Here is a 14,092-nt window from a genome sequence, read left to right on the forward strand (position 1 = left end):
CGACCTTGAGCAAATTACTTAGCCTCTCTGTTTCTCATCTGTAAAATGGGAATAAGAATAATACTTATTCCCTATGATCATTGTGCGTGTTGAATGAGTGAACTACAAGTGCCTAGCAGGGTGCTGGCACTGGGTCTAGTACCATTTAACAATACTAGCTAATGCTACTGTTGCCACAATGTCCATCCCAACCCAAGCACTTCAAACTTTATTAGTCTTGAGATAACTTACTTTAAAGTGCTTTGTAAGCCCTAATTTGTAATGCTGCATTTGTGATACAGTTGCTTTCCCCACCCCCCAGCCCCCGGCCCCCCCAAGATGGAGTCTTGCTCTGTCACCCAGGCTAGAGTGCAGTGGCACGAGCTTGGCTCACTGCACCTCCACCTCCCAGGTTCAATTGATTCTCCTGTCTCAGCTTCCCGAGTAGCTGGGACCACAGGCGTGTGTCACCACGCCCAGCTAATTTTTGTATTTTTAGTAGAAACAGGGTCTCACCATGCTGACCAGGCTGGTCTTGAACTCCTGACCTCAGATGATCCACCCACCTCAGCCTCCCAAAATGCTGAGATTACAGGCATGAAGCACCATGTCTGGCTGATACAGTTGCATTTATAAACTCTGACATGGTCAACGAATGTAAGGGAGTCCCTATTCATTATTCCCTGTAGTAGTGTCTAGCCCCATAGTAGTGTCTCCCCTGTCACCACTGGGAAGGTGCACTGTGTTCACTGCTATCCAAACTTCTGCCCAGTTTTAATGTGTTCCGTGTACACTTACTGCCAAGCACTTTCTGTCCCATGTCTATGGCTTAGGGGACCCCAAGAAATGGGGCAGGGACCTCTGCTGTGCCTGATGAGGTAGGCATCAGCCTCAGTGCAGTGTGAGGACCTAACTCCTATTTTCAAACTGTGCAACCCCCTTCAGCTCCTCCCCAGGGCTTCCAGTCTACAAATAAATGGTGACGCTGGTCCCCAGGGCACCAGAGCACTTATCAGGCAAAGGGGGAAAATTAAGAGAAATTCTTTCTCTTTGAAGAAGTCAGGGTCCCTCTAGTTGGCCTGGATTTTATTCATTCACTGATGATATTGTGGGGGATGGAGAATCGCAGTTTCCTAGCAGAATAACTCATGTCAATACATGACAAGTACTGACTCATTACTCTTTCCCACCCCCTTTCTTTCCTGTACAGGGAGCACATTGGGAAAAAGAAATCTGGTAAGAATATTTTCTATTTTCTTCTGTTCTCTTCAGTTTTCGGCAAACCCCAGCTGAGCACCTACTGTGCGCCAGGCCCTGGGTTCCATGCTGAGGATACAGTGATGTGGGGTGGTTGAATTGGTAGATGGATGGATGGATGGATGGATGGATGGATGGATGCTTGATTGATTGGTTGATACCCCATCCCATTTCCCAGAAATAGTATTTGAGGTTGTTTCATCTAATATACCAAAAAACTGCCAAGTGGTTGAGACTTGGAGTCTTCCCCAGAGAATGCCTTCGTGGAGAAGGGGAGGCAGACTTCTTCCTAGCCATGCTATTGGGAGCTAAATGCCTTTGTTCCACTTTATACAGAGCAACGTGGTAGCTGAGAGCTAAGAACATTCTTCTCAGGTGTGATAAGGGGTCGGAAAGGAGGGACCCTGGGTCTTGATGAAGGATCAGGAGCTTTCCATAGAGTGAAGGGCATCCCAGGCTGAGGGGATGGCCAGGCACAGGCTGGGAGGCAGGAATATGCAGTAGATTTGGGCCGTATCCATTTGACATCCTCAGCACCAGGCCCCAGCCCTTTTTGGGCAATGACAGAGGCAGTGTCAAGCGATTCCAATCCCTATTGCCATTCTCCCCGAAGTACATTATATCCCCTCCTAATAATCTTTCCATTTCCTGGATGACACAACTCTTCTCTCAGAAGCAATTATGGAGAAAGAGGAGGTGGGAACTAGGGTATGCACAGAGGAATGATTGAGCGCTCCCCTGGGGTTTATACGTTTATGTAAACAGTGGCCCAACTTTTTCTTCCTGCCACCCGAGATCATCCTCTACATCTGCAAAGGCCCGGCCCAGACCTCACCTGGAGCCAGTGTGGACTTCAGAACTTCCAGAATCCAGGGCTCTTTAGTTTCCTAGGATGGCAGGAGGTTTGAAGGGGTTGATGAGGATCAGAGGTGCAAGCAGAGATCCTAGAAGTGAAAAAGGATGCCCCCTCTCATGGGCCTCAGTTTCCTCATCTGTAAAATGGGGTTGATCATAGCAATCTGCCTTGTGGGATTATTATAGGATTTATAATCATATTTGTGAGGCACCTAGAACAGTGCCTGGCACATTGTCAGTAATGTATGTTTGATGCTGTTTTTGTTACTACTACTACTGTTACTTAAGTACATGGGTGTCCCTGACCAGCAGTAGTATATCAGTTCATTCTCACAGTGCTATAAAGAAATACCTGTGACTGGATGATTTATAAAGAAAAGAGGTTTAATTGGCTCATGGTTCTGCAGGCTTTACAGGAAGTACGGTGGCTTCTGCCCAGCTTCTGGGGAGGCCTCCGGGAGCTTTCCATCATGGCGGAAGGCAAAGGCGGAGCAAGCAGTGCTTACATGGCAGGAGCAGGACCGAGAGAGAGGGGCGGTGCTACACACTTTTAAACAACCAGATCTCCTGAGAACTCCACCTCAAGACAGCACCAAAGGGATGGTGTTGAACCATTTATGAAGGACCCACCCCCATGATCCAATCACCTCCCACCAGCCCCCACTTCCAACATTGGGGATTACAATTCGACATGAGATTTGGGTGGGGACACAGATCCAAACCATATCAAGTAGAAATTCCGAATTCACAAGCTCCAGTACCTTTGCTGCCCCTGGGTACAGCCCTGTGGTCAACTTTACAGGCCCTGCAGTCATTCCCTCTGCCTCAAGGAATGGCGTCGGGAATTAACTTCAGCCTTTTCCCAACCAGTTCAATTATAGCTCCTCTTTCTAGTTTAATAGGTACTGGCCAGAGCCATGGCATCCTGCTAAAGCTGCAAATAGTTCCAGAGCCCCAAGGATAATTATATGTTTCTTAGAAAAGAGCAGAGAGAAGAGGAGCTGCCACTCTTGGGCTGGCAGAGTTTCTGGTTTCGAGTGTGTAGAGACTTTCCCTAGAAGGAATGAGTGTGGGAGGGTAGAGAAGAGAGGAAAGAGACAGCTCTGGTTTGTGACAAACACAAATGTCCAGTCGGAACAGGCTTGATGAGGGGATTTGTCTGGAAAAGGGAGAAAAAGCTCTAATTTGTGGTGACTGCTGTTACATCATTCACCTGAAATGATGGGGACGGATTTATTTATAGTTCAACTGGTTGGAAAATAGCATCTTTCTTCATTCAAACTAAGAACCCAAGCTGGGATTAGCCTTCTATCTTATGTGACCTTTGAACACTTCCTTTATTTTAGAATCAGCCTTTTGGATTGAATTTTAAAGGGATCTAACGTTGACAGACTAACTCCTGAGATTTCTCCACCAAAACTCTGCGTTGGAGAAGGCTTATCTGCCTCTGGCATTTCCCAGTCATGACTGACTGGCTGGCTCCTATAGACTTTGGCTAATGTGGTCTCAAATTCTGCTCATCCTGCAGAAAATGAATCTTCTCACTAAAAGTCAAGAGATCATCTGATTATTTGAGGAGCATATTTCTTGCTGATTTTTCTAACCTTTACTTAAAAGCATTCTTTGTTTACTGACTCTTTCAGCAAGATCGACAGTATAGCGAATTTTTGGAAGGAAAATCCCACTTTGCCCTTCATCTTAAAAATTCAAGACATGTCATCATGAAGAAAAAAATATGCCCAAACAGAAAACTTCTGTGGTAGATTAGGCACTGTACATCTTGAGAATATTTTATAACACTTAAAAATAAAAATCACCCTTCCAATGTCAGACTTTCCTCTTTCTCATCCCCTCTTCTCTCATATTTCCTGCTGGGCCACAAAAGTGATAATCCTTGCCTAGGAATCCTTTGATTTCACACTTGGCAACTCCTGGAATTTAGCTTTAGTTGCCTGCCTCAACATTTAGACATTGCAATTATTATGGCATTATAGAGCTTGGCTGCAATATCACCCTCCACCAGTAGGTGTCTTCACTTAACAACTAAACGGCCTGAAGCCTAATTTGAAACTCCTGGTAGATCAAATGAATGAACTTTTTTTCATCAGTTTCAATAAGTTGAGTGCTCTGAGTGAAATGAAGCAACTTACTCTGAAAGAATTGGTGCTGAAAAAGCAACTCCGTGCATTCTCTGAACCACTTCATGGCAGAGAACTACAGTCTAAGTTACTGCCATGGAAAAACGTCAAGGAGATTGTAGTCTTGGACCTGGCCCCAGAGCAAGTCTTGGAGGAAGTGCCAGCCCTGAGCCCTGTGCCAGTCCTTGGTGTGCTCCAGCCAACCCAGAGTCCCAGCCCAGAGCTCTCTGCCCTCCTCAATTCCTGGCTCTCTGTCTTGCTTATAGCAAATCTCATGATTCCTTGGTTCTGTCATTCTGTCACTGCTCATCGTTTTGCCAAATCCCATTGGCAGACTGGTTAGGAGAGTTAGTGCAGAAATGCCCAGCACATTCATCAGAGTCCTGAAAATTGTATGTGATGCAACTGTGCCACCATCAGGTGTTAAAACTGGGTGGCAAAAGTTGAGCTTTTTGGACAGAGTAACCTGACTTAACTGGATCTTCACTTAACTGAAGCCCTCTTTCTACTTATAAGCAAGAAAGAGTCATCTTTAATTAATAAGTTTATAAACTTATAAGGATGCCTGGAGCCTTGCATAGAGGAGGAAAGGTTTCTAGAAGTCTTCATTTATCCTTTGTTCATTCACCCCACAAATGTCTGTTGTACACCTGTGCTGGATGCTGAATGAACAAGACAGGTACAGTTATTCATTCAATATTTATTTAATGTATAATTTATTTATAATTTATTTAAGCACCTAGTAGGTGCTTAATAAATATTAAATGAGTAACTTTATCTGTACCTGGTAGTGCTCTAGGTCCCAAGGTGGAAACCATTCTCACGGTCAGGTAGAAAAGACACCTGTATAAACAAAGTGAAATGTGAAGGAAGGCATTTGAATGCTCCCTGAGGTAGGAAGTCATTAAAGCTGAGGGGGGCGGGGTTTGGGGTTTTTTTGTTTGTTTGTTTGTTTTTTGAGACGAAGTCTTACTCTGTTGCCCAAGCTGGAGTGCAGTGGCGTGATCTCAGCTCCCTGCAACCTCTACCTCCCAGGTTCAAGCAATTCTCCTGCCTTAGCCTCCTGAGTACCTGGGATTACAGGCACACACCACCATGCCGGGCTAATTTTTGCATTTTTAGTAGAGATGAAATTTCACTATGTTGGCCAGGCTGGTCTCAAACTCCTGACCTCCTGATCCGCCTGCCTTGGCCTCCCAGAGTGCTGGGATTACAGGCACCTGGCAGAGCTGAGTTTTAAACTGTTCCTTCCTTCATTCAGACACTTACTGAGCCCTAGTAAGAAGCCATCCATGTTCTAGGCCAGGGACTGACAAACTTTCTCCAAAGGGTCAGATGGTGAATATGTTAGCCTTTATAGGCCACATACAGTCTCTGTCACTACTACTACCAATAATAACAATAATTCTTTCTCATTTTCTCCTTCCTCTTCTCCTTCTTCTTTACAGCTCTTAAAAAATATAAAAACCTTCAGCCAGGCATGGTGGCTCACACCTGTAGTCCCAGCAGTTTGGGAGGCTGAGGCAGGCAGATCACCTGAGGTCAGGAGTTCGAGACAAGCCTGGCCAACATGGTGAAACCCTGTCTCTACTAAAAATATAAAAATTAGCCGGGCATGGTGGTGCATGCCTGTAATCCCAGCTACTCAGGAGGCTGAGGCAGAATTGCCTGAACCCAGGAGGCGGAGGTTGCAGTGAACTGAGATTGCGCCATTGTACTCCAGCCTGAGCGACGAGCAAAACTCCACCTCAAAAAAAAAATATATATATATATATAAAAAATATATATTTTTAATATATATAAAATATATATTATATATTATCTATAAAATACATTTTATATATATAATCTATATATATACGCATTCTTAGCTCCCCTTGCACCAAAACACATGACAGGCCTACAAGCCTTTAGGCAGTGTGAACATAGCAGTGAACAAGAGACTGTCCCTGCCCTTGTGGCACTTCTAGAGTAGAAAAGTAAACAAGGAGACGAGTAAATATACAGAACCTATGACAGTTTTTGAAAGCACTATGGAAGAAATAAAACTGAATGAGGCAGTGCAAGGCAGGCAGGGAAGGTCTCATTGATAAGATGCCACTTGAGCAGGAACCTGAAGGAAAGGAGAGCAAAGGCTATGCAGGTATCTGGAGAAGACTGTCCCCAACAGCAAATGCAAAAATCTCTGTAGTAGAAACAGGCTTTGCGTGAGAAGGACTGGCAAGGACGCTACTGATCAGAGACCAGCGACCAAAGATACAAGTGAATTAGGTTTGACTACAAGCGCAGAAAATCCAAAATACTTGTGACTTAAACAGCTGAACTTTTTTCTTCTTAGTTCAAATCCCAGAGATAGTCCAAGAGTGATAGAGTGTTCAATGGTAGCAGGGACCCAGGCCCCCATCTTGCTGCTCTGCCACACAACACCAGCATTCCCAAGGCTGCTTATGACCCAAGATGGCTGCTGCAGCACCAGCCATCACATTGACATTTCAGCCAGCAGTAATGAGGAAAGGGTGACACAGAATCAGTTACCTCCTGTAAGGATTCTTACCAAGCACGTGCACACATTTCCACACTTATATCCCATTGTCTGGGGCTTAGTTACATGACCACTCCCAACTATAAAGGAGTCTTATTCCAAGTGGCCCCGTGCCCTGCCAAAACTCAGGAATTCTATTACTATAGAAGAAATAGAGGATAGGGAATAAGTAACCATCTGTGCCACACTGGGGAGAGTGAAGGAGATGAGGTCTAATAACGTATCAAAAGGCTGGGCGCAGTGGCTCTCAACTGTAATCCCAGCACTTTGGGAGACTGAGGCAGGTGGATTGGTTGAGCCCAGGAGTTCAAGACCAGTCTGGACAACATGGCGAAACCCCAACTCTATTTGAAAAAAAAAAAAAAAAAAACTGATCAGAGGCGGATTAGACAGGGCCCTGTAGGCCACTGAGGGTTTTCACAAGTGAAGTGAGGACCATCACAGGGACTTGACCTTTGAGAAACATGTTCTGACACGTCTTTTAAAAGGATCACTCTAGCTGCTATATTGAAAAACAGATGGCAGCCGGGCGCGGTGGCTCAAGCCTGTAATCCCAGCACTTTGGGAGGCCGAGGCAGGCCGATCACTTGAGGTCAAGAGTTCAAGACCCACCTGGCCAACATGGGTGAGACCCCATCTCTACTAAAAATACGAAAATTAGCTGTGTGTGGTGGTGCATGCCTGTAGTCCCAGTTACTCGGGAGGCGAGAGAATCGCCTGAGCCCTGGGGGCAGAGGTTGCAGTGAGCTGAGGTCGTGCCACTGCACTCCAGCCTGGGCAATAGAGCAAGGTTCTATCTCAAAAAATAAAATAAAATAAAATAAATGGCTGGGCACGGTGGCTCACACCTGTAATCCCAGCACTTTGGGAGGCCACAGCGGGCAGATCACCAGGTCAAGAGATCAAGACCATCCTTGCCAACACGGTGAAACCCCGTCTCTACTGAAATACAAAAATTAGCCAGGTGTGGTGGCGGGCGCCTGTAGTCCCAGCTACTCAGGAGGGTGAGGCAGGAGAATCGATTGCACCTGGGAGGGAGAGGTTGCAGTGAGCCGAAATTGCACCCCTGCACTCCAGCCTAATGACAGAGCAAGACTTTGTCTCAAAAAAAAAAAAAAAAGCAAACAAATAAATTACAGGGTCAAGGCTGGTAGCAGGGACCAGTTAGGCTAAGAACAGGTGGTTCCCATTGAAATAAGGAGGAGAGGTTGAGACATCCCAGGCAGAGAAAATAATAACCCCTGCAAAGGCACCTTCGTGCTTTGCAGGTGCACCAGGGATGAAGTGGCCGAAGGACAAGACCAGAAGGCAAGCCGAGCCCATGGCAGGTGCTGGGCAAGGAGTGGCATGACCAGAGTAGCATTTTTGAGCAAGCGTTCTGGCTGCTGTATGGAGGGCAGACTGGAGGGGCAGGACAGAGACCAGTTACAGCATCTGCCTCCCCTCCCCTGGCCCCAGCAAAGCCCCTTTCAGACCCTGGTGCAGAGGGTGTGGCTCCGTGAGGACATGGTGAAGCCGGGTGATGGAGCACTGCAGAGAAAGTCGCCTGCGTGAAACCTGTGGCTCGGTGAGGAAATCCTCACAGCCACTCCCTGACCCCACACCAGCCGGTGACTGCCTGCCTGGAAGACGTGGGCCTGTCTCTGAGCATTAACCGGGACAGCAGGTGCAGGCACCAACCTGGCTGTGAAGTGGGGGCTTTTTCTCTTTTCTTTCCAGTTCTTTCTCTCAAGCTGAGGGACAGGGTAGCACACTTACCTGGTCCAGCTCACCTGAGGGCCCAGATAGAAGGGAAACTGCACTCCTGGGGTTTTGAGCCCTCGGGCAGGCTAGATCCTGGGGTAGATGCTGGATTCTACCAGATGGTAGATTCACAGAGAATAGTGACTCTAGTGACCAGGACAGGTTGTCAAAAGCCTTCAAAAGCCAGCATCCTACATTCATTGATTCACTGGACAGCACCTTCAAGGAGCTAGTAAGTGCCAGGTGGTTCAGAGGCAGTCAAGGCCACTGCCCTCAAGAAGCTCATTGTGAATGGGGCCAGCAGGAAGGGGGCGTGAAGCAGCACACTCTCAGGCCACTGCTCACGTGTCTGGGCTGGCTTGGGGGAACTGTCTTCTTGAGTCTAGAAAAGTCGGCCCTGCCACCTGACCTCGGGGGAAGTGGAGGATGAGGAGAGGGCTGGAAATAGCAGACAAGCCTTGAGACATGCAGAGATGTCAGACTGAGCCTGACCAGGCCCTCGGGGGAGGACAGCCCTTCTTCCCCCGTCATCTTTTCTTTTCTCACTGCTGTGCCCCAACACACAGGAGAGCCTGGAGCCAAGTGGACAGAGTCCAGCATTGCCCATAGCCAGCTGTGTGATGCAGAGAAAGTCACTTAACATCTCTGAGCCTCTGTGTTCCTGCCCACAAAATGGGGGTGGCAGTACCCAGCTTGCAGGGCAGCTGTGTTGAGATGGTTTCTGTGCTGTCTGTAGGCTGTGATAGGCCCTCATTGAGGCTGCTTCCTGCCCGATCTTCTGAACCATGAGCCTGCATCTTCTGTTTCTTTCCTGCTCTCTCTTCCTCTGTTCTCCTCATGCTTTCTCTATGCAGAGGGCAAGTGGCAGGGTTGTCCCCAGCCCAAAGGCCCTCCCATTTCCCTGTTACCCTCTGGCAGGGAGGATGAGTGGCCAGAGCATGGGCACAGAGCCGAGAAGCAGTACCCTTCACCCAGCTACAATGCCCTGTTCTGCTTTTTCACATCAAAAATCCAGACCGCATGGTTCTGACAAGGGGCTTCTGTACTCCTTCTGGTTGCAGAGGCTGGAGTGCAGTGGTGTGCTGGTGGACACTTTAACTACCAGCTCTCCAGTGGAGAAGCCCTGCTCTGTAGCATTTACCAATTTCTGTGGTGTAAATACTCCCACCATGGCCAATTTCAAGCCAACGAGACACCACCCAACAGAGTGGGGAGAGACGCACAAAGTCATCTGCGTGCGCTGGTTCTCCCACGCTGCTCCACGATTAGGTGGTTTTTGGTTTGGTTTGGTTTGGTTTGGTTTTTGTTTTTTTTTTTTTGTGGGGGGTAATGGGGGACGGAGTTTTGTTCTGTCACCCAGGCTGGAGTGCAGTGGTGCGATCTCAGGTCACTGCAACCTCTGCCTCCCAGGTTCAAGCGATTCTCGTGCCTCAGCCTCCTGAGTAGCTGGGACTACAGGCGCACGCTAGCATGCCCAGCTCGTTTTTGTATTTTTAGTAGAGACAAGATTTTGCTATGTTGGCCAGGCTGGTCTTGAACTCCTGACCTCAGGTGATCCACCCTCCTCGGCTTCCCAAAGCGCTGGGATTACAGACGTGAGCCACCACGCCTGGCCAACTGGGTGCATGTTGACACAAAATGTGGGGTTTCCTGGATATTTTAATGATTTATGGGAACAATAGGAAAGACTATTTTGAATCAGGACTTTTAGAATACCAGGGCCCTCCTGTGACCACAAATGCCTGGGTGCCCTTCCCCCATATTTAGCCTGCTGCTCTAAAAGTCACCCAGCTGCCCGCTTCTCTCTGGAGTCTCTGAACTCAGATGCCCTTGCTATTTAAATCACCTGTATTCTGCATTATCTTTTCATTTATTTGTCAGATATGTCTTAGTGCTTAACCAGGGCTGCACGACTCCCAGGAAGCTGTCCACCCTGAATCCCGTGGCACGGCCTCCCTGAAACACCCCTCTACTTCATTCCCTTCTGCTGCCACTGCCCTGGTCCAGGCCACCGTCACCTCTTCCTTGACAACTTCATGTCCTCCAACTACTCTCCTGCTTGCTTTCTTGTCAGCCTCTGATCCATTCTCCACATGGCAGTCAGAATTATCTTTTTAAAGATGTGACTCTTGTCATTCCTTTCTTAAAGCCCTTAAGTGACTTTCTACTTCAAGGTTAAAAGCAACCCAACTTCTTTACTTGGCCCCGAAGGCCCTGCCTGATCTGACCCATGCTTTCCTCGGGGACCTCACTCAGAACACTCTTTCCATGTACTTCCTCACCTAGCCTCCTTCCAGTCCCGAAGACCCCAAGTCCTTTCCCATCTCAGAGTGTGCCTACACTGCTCTTCCCCGATTCTCCTTATGACCCCTCCTCCTCTCTCAGGTCCCTGTGTTATGTCACCTCCTTAAGGAGGTCTTGCCAGCCACCCCGTTTAATATAGCATTGTCTTTCCCCTTCATTTTCTGTCCCAGCATCTGGTTGTTTCCAGCAATTTATCATAAACTAATGCTTATATAATTCTATCTTATTAATTATATATACTTATGTACTTGTCTGTCTCTGTGACTAGATTGAGTTACTTGAGGCTGGGAGTCATAGCTGTTTTATTCACCGTTGTACTCTTTAGAGTGTCTGGAACATCAGTGGTGATTTCATAGATTAGTAGGTGAGTGATTTTGGATGGATGATGAGATGGTTGATGGATGATGGTGTTTAATTGGATAGATCATGAGTGGATAGATGGTTGAATGGATGGCAGATAGATGAATGTTTGGTTGGATGGATGATGGATGGATGGATAATGGAGGACAGATGGATGGATGGATGGATGGATGGATGGATGGATGGATGGACAGACGGACGGACATATGGATAGACAAGTGGATGGATGGACAGATGGATGGAGGAATGGCTAAGTATGAATGAATGAGCTTTCCCACTAGGCTGTGAACATCTTCAGGGCAAGTACCATATCTTAATCGACTCAAACCCCAGTGCCTGCACAGAATAGCACTTGGTCAATTTTGGTGGCTGAGTAAGCACATGAATAGAAGAATGAATAGATCAAGTCACCCTTGAGATGAGTCCTGTAACTGCTTCTTTTTTATTTGGAATGTCCTCTTAACCCGCCCTACTGCTCTGGCTCCTGCTCTTTCAAGCATGGTGGTGGCCAGATGTCATGTCTGTTTCCTATCCACAGGGGGTGACCAAACCTCAGTGGACCCCATGGTCCTGGAGCAGTACGTGGTGGTGGCCAACTACCAGAAGCAGGAGAGTTCGGAGATCAGCCTCAGCGTGGGGCAGGTGGTGGACATCATCGAGAAGAATGAGTCAGGTGGGGACCTAGACCATCTCCCTCTCCCACTACCCTGTCACCAGGCCCCTAGGACAGGAAACATTTGGAAACTCAGAAACTGAAGTGGCCGGTCCAGACTGGCCAGTTCCCATAGATCCGGCCTAGGGTTTCCGAGAAGAGGCCTCTGTTTAATCACTGTGCTCGAATATCCCACCTGGTCACCACTCACCATTATCCTGTTGGTTCAGATGGTACCGATTTGTTCTGACGTTTGCATTTTATAAACATTCCTTCTGGTTCTAAAGTACTTGCAGATACAGTCCAGCATTCGCTGGAAATGTGCGCTGTTGGTTTGCCTTTGCTTACCTGTGGGAGTCTTCAAGAAGGCTCTATCGCTCTGGGCTCTAATGGGACAGACACATTCCCTGTCCCCTTAGCCTACCTGCCCATCACAGGGACCACTGGTCATGGACACTGGCTGGGTCTGGGACAGAATGTGGTATGATTGAGCCACTTAACCTGGATTTCCATCGGAATTCCACATTTCACAGTAGTTCAGGTGGCTTCATTCTCTGACTGTTAGTTTTCTTATCTACAGAATAAAAACTTCTGCTGTGAAGAGTGATCGTAAAGATTAAGTGAGATGATATACAAAGAGTGCTTAAACTTGTGCTTAGCACACAGTAGATGCTCCAAAAAATGTGGGTTTCCTTCCCCTTTGCCTTCCTTAGCTACAAAGCAGCCATCGCACCCCATTGAAGGCGAAGAGCAGGAAATAAGCAGATCCTCCCTGGGAAAATGCAGTGGAAACCACTGGGTTTGTTGTGGCTGACATGTGATGTTAGCTAATCATATCATTAGTTGCAGTCTCTGTGACAGCCCAATGGCTAGTTGAGGTCCAAAGAATGGGAAGGGCGATGTTTCCAACATCATCTGGATGATGGTGGCATTAGTCATGAGACCAGCGCCAGCCAGGCAAACTTCCTTCGTTACTCAACATAGGAGTTGCCATCCCTGCTTCACAGCTGATACAACCATGACTCCAAGTGACTCAGTCACTCACCCCACATCGCACAACAGGCTGCAGAACCGGATTTCCAAACCAACTCCAGCAGCCCCCAAGGTCATGTGACTTTCCAATTCCTGAGAATGAGTGTATGCAGATTGTGTGCTGTGGCTAGGACACACCATGGGGATGTGAAGGCAGGAGCACCCACTGCCCTCGGCTCCCAGCTTGCAGGAAGTCAGGAAGCTTCGGTGACTGGGAAGAAGAGTAGGGGCCAGGAAGAGTGTTGGTATGTGCAGAGGGCAGCAAAAAGAAGGGAGAGGGTGAGTGGGTACCTCTTCAAGTAGCCAACACACTGATGACATTTATTTTCAATTATATTGTACTTATTCAAGTAATATATGGATACATTATTCTTAGAAGATTAATGATAAAACTAAAATCTATTTTTTCTACCAGCTTCAACCCTAACCCCCTTTCTGAACCCCAGATAACCCTTCTATCCGTTAGGTATGAATCTTTCTTGAAAATGTTATATACACTTGTGTGTATGTGTACGTGTGCATACATGTGAATATATACACTCACACATACACATATTCATACATATATACTTGTACATATACGCAAACACATCATATTTTGTATGTATATGTATGTATTTTGTGGGTTTTTTAAAAACCCAGTGGTGTCATTATATACATTTTGATCTGCAACTTTTTTTAGTTGCTGTCTAGCTCCTCTGATACTTTTTCACATCTGCGTAGTATTCAATGCCCGAGTGAGCCATGTTCATATATTCGTATTTGTACTCCAGTGTGAACATGTCCGTGTGCATGTCAGTGTTTCTTTAGGTTAGATTCCAAGAAGTGAAACAGCTGGACCCTAAGATACACATATTTTATTTTATTTATTTAGTTTTTTTGGAGATAGAGACTTGCTCTGTTGCCCCAGCTGGAGTGCAGTGGCACGATCTCAGCTCCCTGCAACCTCTACCTCCCGGGTTCAAGTGATTCTCCTGTCTCAGCCTCCCGAGTAGCTGGGACTACAGGCACACGCCACCATGCCTGGCCAAGTTTTGTATTTTTAGTAGAGACAGGGTTTCACCATACTGGTCAGGCTGGTCTCAAACTCCTGACCTCAGGTGATCCACCCACCTTGGCCTCCCAAACTGCTGGGATTACAGATGTGAGCCACTGTACCTAGCCAAGACACACATACTTTAAATTTTAAGATACCACCAACTTATCTGCTTCCAAAACAGTGGCTGTTTT

General features: G+C 47.1%; 1 protein-coding gene across 2 annotated transcripts in view; it reads left to right on the top strand.

Moving 5' to 3' along the window:
- Nucleotides 1-14,092, top strand: part of LOC105480874 (SH3 and PX domains 2B) — a 119,277-nt gene that overhangs the window by 77,784 nt on the left and 27,401 nt on the right. For both annotated transcript variants that reach the window (XM_011740072.2, XM_011740071.2), the window contains exons 6-7: nt 1,190-1,215; nt 11,717-11,851. In XM_011740072.2, coding sequence (XP_011738374.2) covers nt 1,190-1,215; nt 11,717-11,851 — 161 coding nt within the window. The remainder of the gene's footprint in view (nt 1-1,189; nt 1,216-11,716; nt 11,852-14,092) is intronic.

Source organism: Macaca nemestrina, chromosome 6 (assembly GCF_043159975.1).
Source record: "Macaca nemestrina isolate mMacNem1 chromosome 6, mMacNem.hap1, whole genome shotgun sequence".
NCBI classification, from domain to species: domain Eukaryota; kingdom Metazoa; phylum Chordata; class Mammalia; order Primates; family Cercopithecidae; genus Macaca; species Macaca nemestrina.